General features: G+C 44.1%; 1 protein-coding gene across 1 annotated transcript; it reads right to left on the bottom strand.

Annotated features, from left to right (window-relative positions):
* Nucleotides 1–345: 345 nt before the first annotated feature.
* On the bottom strand, nucleotides 346–2,214 carry LOC130138795 (1-aminocyclopropane-1-carboxylate oxidase homolog 1-like). Its single transcript, XM_056313926.1, has 3 exons — nucleotides 1,524–2,214; nucleotides 1,083–1,404; nucleotides 346–925 (listed from the first exon to the last, which is right to left on the bottom strand). The coding sequence occupies exons 1-3, from the start codon at nucleotides 2,060–2,062 to the stop codon at nucleotides 677–679; spliced, it is 1,110 nt and encodes a 369-aa protein (XP_056169901.1). The 5' UTR covers nucleotides 2,063–2,214; the 3' UTR covers nucleotides 346–676.
* Nucleotides 2,215–5,413: the final 3,199 nt, after the last annotated feature.

Genomic DNA, 5,413 nt, shown 5'->3' on the forward strand with positions numbered 1-5,413 from the left:
CAAACACATTGTTTGTACCAATTCATTGATCTCCTCATGCTAGACAACACAGCCTCGTCTTCTCTCTGCCACTCCAAGATAGCCATCGCTTCTTGAGATGAAGAAGTATGTGTACACATGAGAAACATTGTCTGGGCAAGAAACTGATATTCTTGGAAGAACAAGTTCAGAAGAATATAGGACTTTCAAGCACTGACCGATGACCTAGGATTCGACTTAAATACACTTTAAGTAGAAAACTAAAACATTGTAGATCGAATTGTCGTTCCAACCCAGTTCCTTAGTTTAATAGTGCTGGTGCAAATCTATCCATGAAGAAAGTTGGCACTTGGTTCATAAACTATGTGAACCAACCCTACATAAATCATTAATTATGAAGGTCTCAACAACACGGGATTGACATGATCATCGGTTGAGATGGACTTGACATTGGAGCTCTGTGCTTTGAATATTCAGGTATATTGCATATAATCTCCTAAAGCACTTGCACCTAGTGGCTTGATTCTATGACATAGTCAATTATTGAAATTATTTTTGCATATCAAAGCTACGACATAATACGAATATGAAAAGTAACAAACGAGCCAGCAAGCTCGTATCACGCTTGGGTTTACTTTCTGCTAATGTAGGCATTCCCTTTCCGATCTGTACCACCAGATGTTTGCCACTGCCAAACTCACAGCTTGAACATCTGCAGAGCCGAAGTCTCATCGCCTCTCGCGCTGTAGCGGGAAACATACTCCATGATGGTGGTTTCTCTGTACTTTGGTGGATCGCCCTCCGAAATCAACTCCTTGATGGGTCCGTACAGTCTTGGAGATGGCGATGCCGCCATGTAAAAGAAGCACGCCACAGACACTCTCGGCCCCACGTTGTTGGCCAAAACTCTATGCTCGGCGCTCTTGAATATGTCATTGGAGATAAGCTGAAAAAAATGCTCCGGTTCGTGATTAGAAAGTGAACACAACTGCCGGATAAAGAGCTCAGGCTTAAAATGCTTTGCTTGTGATTTATTGATGTGCCTAACAGGGTCTCTAGTGATAAGACGTGGGGAGAGAGAGAGTATGTTAGGTGAGACTTGCCTGAAGCAGATCTCCGATGTTAACTACCAGAGCTCCTGGCACGGGGCTCACATCGATCCATTGATTCTGATGAAGAACTTGGAGACCTCCGACATGGTCTTGCAGGAGCACGGTGAAGAAGTCGCTGTCGGCGTGCTTGCTGGTTCCCAGAGTGAGCTCTGGTTGTGGGCATTTGGGGTAGTACTGGCTCAGAAGGACGAGTCCCTCAGCACAGTCCATGTCCTTCAGATGGTTCGGATTCAACCCGAGCGCCTCCGACAGTAGCTCGAACAAGGTGATTCCTAAATTCATCACTTGCTTCGAGAATTCCAGCATTATGTCACTAGGGTGTTCAAAAAAAATTAGTGGGACAATTCGTCGCAAATTCCTAATCCGTGAGAAGCAAAATCTTAACAAAATATCATGAGACATTGTGGTTGAATATTCTGCAAAATCACTTACCGGCATACCGCCGGCAAGTCCTCTGCCACGGGAGCATTAGGTGCCATAATACAGAATAGGGTGTCCCTCCAATTGGCCGCCTCTGTTCTATACAGATTAAAATTGCTGTGATACGCAACGCCTCTTGTGAAATCTCGCGAATAGAAACGTCTCTTCTCTCCAGCATCTAGCTCATGGAAACGGCGCACTCCATCCAGCATCTCCTCCAGAACAGCGGTGGGAATCCCGTGATTCACCACCTGAAAGAAGCCCCATGTTTTGGATGCACTTCGAACTTCATTCACAACCTCCTGGCGCCGAGATGGATCTTTCGCAATATCTTCAAGGTCAATTATAGGTACACGGAAGTGGCTGTCGCCCGATGCCAGAGCACTTCGCAGGTTCTCTGGGCGTTCTACAAAAATAGGAGGAACTTCGGTAATCCCCGCATCGACGAGGCCCTTGACACCCGCCTTTGATTCATCGAAAGCCTTTAGCTTGCACGTCCGGTCGTACTTCTGTTTATTTTCATTTGCTTCGTCTGTGCTGAACACTTCCATTTTTCTTCCTTACTGAAAACACCACTGACTTCCCAGGTCCGATCTTATGTTAAACGTTGGAGAAATTGAAAGAAAGAGGTTGTTGGAACCGAAAGAAAAATGATGACTTCGAAAATTTGGAACGACTGGACGAATAAAGACGGATGGTGAGTATACTACTCTGAACTTCACAGCCATTTATAATGACTGGTCGCTAACCATTGGGAAAATTCCAATTAAGGACATCAGGTGAGGTCAAATTCTCAAAAAGGGGTCCAAAGTGAACATTGTGTCAAATAAGGACCTGAAGTGCTCAATCAGTCTCAAATAAGGACTCGAAGTGCTCAAGAAGTCTCAAATAAGGACCTGGGTCCCCGGCCGGCCAAAATACCTGCCGGCCGACGAGAAAGTTACTGTTTCAGCACCGGAACAGTAACTTTTTAATTTTTTTTTATTTTCTTTCTGTTTTTCCTTTTTTGTTTTTTTTTCTTTTCCTTTTCCTTTTCCTTTTCTTTTTTTTTTCTTTTCTTCCTCCGCCGGCCATAGCCAGGGCCGACGGAGGTCACCGGCCTCAGGCGAGGCCGCCCTCGCCGGCGTTGGGCGAGGGCCGCCCTCGCCTGGGATGGGAGAGGTCGCCCTCGCCGGCCTCGGGCGAGGCCGCCCTCACCGGCGTCGGGCGAGGGCCGCCCTCACTTGGGCTAGGCGAGGTCGCCCTCGCCGGCCTCGAGCGAGGCCGCCCTCGCCGGCGTTGGCGAGGGCCGCCCTCGCGTGGGCCGGGCGAGGCCGGCCTCGCCGGCGCCGGGCGAGGGCTCGACCTCGCCGTCGGGCGAGGCCGACCTCGCCGCACCGGGCAAGGCCGGCCTCGCCCGACGCCGGCGAGGTCGAGCCCTCGCCAGATCTGGCGAGGCTCGACCTCGCCGGCAACTGGCGAGGCCGGCCTCGCCCAGCCCAGGCGAGGGCGGCCCTCACCCGACGCCGGTGAGGTCGGCGACCTCCGCCGGCCCCGGCTATGGCCGGCGGAGGAAGAAAAGAAAAAAAAAGAAAAGGAAAAGGAAAAGAAAAAAAAATAGAAAAGGAAAAACATAAAGAAAATAATAAAAAAAAATTAAAAAGTTACTGTTCCGATGCTGGAACAGTAACTTCTCGCTGGCCGGTAGGTATTTTGGCCGGCTGGGGATCCAGGTCCTTATTTGAGACTTTTTGAGCACTTCGGGTCCTTATTTGAGATTGATTGAGCACTTCATGCCCTTATTTAACACAATGTTCACTTTGAACCCCTTTTTGAGAATTTGACCCCGCTTGGGGTCCTTAATTGAAATTTTCCCCCATAACCATTTGTGTCTGACAACATTAAATGAGGAACAAGAAAGTCCACAAAGTAATGCAAGCACACAAACACAAACAAAGTCAAATAAAAGGACACACAATAAATGCACTTGAAAAAAGAAAACGTAGACTTCTTTCTCTTCACATATCTGCTCTTTTTCATTAAGTGTGTGGATAATAACTGTTCTATTTTAGCAATAATTTCTGAATATCTGATCTCAGGATGAGTTTCTGAAAAAAAAACTCGTTTGATAATGTCAAAAAATTTCTACTTCTATAATAGAAACTCATTTAATAACAGCATAAAATTTCTATTTCCTAAAATATAAACCTATGGTCACCCAATAAATTCCCAGGAAATTTCTATGTCCTGGTTGAGAAAAGTCAGGTATTCTCAATTGACTTTTTTATTTTCTGGAGATTGTGATATCTGACTTTTGAAATTGTTCTGGAAATTACAAAAAAGAGAAAGAAAAGTACAAAAGGAAAAAGAATAAATAAATAAATAATTTGAAAAAATATTAAAAATTGTCCACGTCAGCGCCAAGCGCACCATGTAGGATGGTCAATATCCATGTTAGCAATTCTGACCAAAATTTGCCAAAGAAAAGAAACAAAATACCTTGATTTTCCAAACGATACTACAAGTGTAAGACCAAAGATGTCGCTGTGCATCAGATCAAGAATCCCTTTCGCTTTCCCTCCTATGGATTCAAGAGACACCTGATTTTGTTTCCCACGTAGGCAATGTTCACAAAATCCAAAACCCATAGAATAATTTGGAATTCTATCCATCATTTTCTATGAGGTAAAGGTCACCGGTCCTTTCTCACCAATATGACCCAATCTCTAATACCATAACATTGAATGATCTTCTTCCACCTGTTCTGAGATGTAACTCTCACCACTGATCACTATACTTCCCAATAACTTCCACAATTTTCCATACCGTTCTCCTTTGGCAATCACCATAGTTCCATGGGTTAGCTCGTATGGATACTTGTCACTGGTGAAAGTAATGCCATAATCTGCCATAATTCCTACAGAAATAATATTCCCTATAAGATTATGAAATGCATCACATCCCGAAAATTCTTGATTGTCCTATCTTTCATCTTTAGCTTCACCTTTTCCCAACCGACAATATCAAGCATCATGTCATCTTTCATTCACACTATACCTCCCTGATGTGGCTCATAACAACATAGCAAATTTCTTTGAGGCGTCATGTAGGAAGACACTCCAATCTCAATTATCCATGCACTACAGTAACCCTAAGATGAAATGCAAATGAGATAGATGTCTCCCGTGTTGCTGTCATGATCCTTATTTACACTTGAGTATGGTGCCTCATCTCGCTTCTCTAAGCCTACACTATTGCTTTTGCAATCCTCCTTCAAGAGTCCAGGCTTTTTGTACTTCCAATACGTTATTTTTTTATTGATCTTGGCCTTTAGATCTTCCTCTAAACTTGTTCTTGCCACTAAATCTAGATTTGAAACGTTCGATGTTCCTTCCTCTTACGAAAAGAGCCACATACATTGCATTAGCAGAACCTACTCTCCTCATCTCCTTGAACAATAGAGTAGTTATAACGCCTTTAAAGGATAATGTATTATCACCAGTGATAATTGAAATATAATATGAATTCGGCACTGAACACATCAAAGTACATGCTTTATATTCCTCTAAACTTGTACATGCTTTAAACTCGTTGGAGTGCAAAAAAAGGATCATCTTCACTCACCCGAAGGTTATACAGTCGCATCCATAGAAATAGTTTGTTCATGAGCAACTTGCTTTGATAAAGGCTTCCCGGCTTCATCTAGAGATCTTTTGCCATCATGTTCATCGGGACATTATTAGCAAGACATAGCCAAATCAAGCTTCGCACCTTCCGATTTTTGCTAGTCCAAGCCTTCAATTCAGTAGACATGGACTCCTTCGTCTTATCTTGAGACTCTCCTCAATTTTCTCATCTTCGATCATGTGCCACAGATCTCTATCCATCAGCAAAGTCTCCATCTTCAATTTTTATAACTCGAA

Source organism: Syzygium oleosum, unplaced genomic scaffold (assembly GCF_021117445.2).
Source record: "Syzygium oleosum isolate NSW1041296 unplaced genomic scaffold, Sole_v2.1 Sole_v2.01, whole genome shotgun sequence".
NCBI lineage: Eukaryota > Viridiplantae > Streptophyta > Magnoliopsida > Myrtales > Myrtaceae > Syzygium > Syzygium oleosum.

Excerpts from the sequence above, each read along its gene's own strand:
- LOC130138795 (XM_056313926.1), bottom strand. The coding sequence starts at position 2,062 with ATGGAAGTGTTCAGCACAGACGAAGCAAATGAAAATAAACAGAAGTAC. Across the intron at positions 1,405-1,523 it reads GACTTGCCGGCGGTATGCCG|TGACATAATGCTGGAATTCT; the intron begins GTAAGTGATTTT and ends TGAACACCCTAG. Across the intron at positions 926-1,082 it reads ACATCGGAGATCTGCTTCAG|CTTATCTCCAATGACATATT; the intron begins GCAAGTCTCACC and ends CATTTTTTTCAG.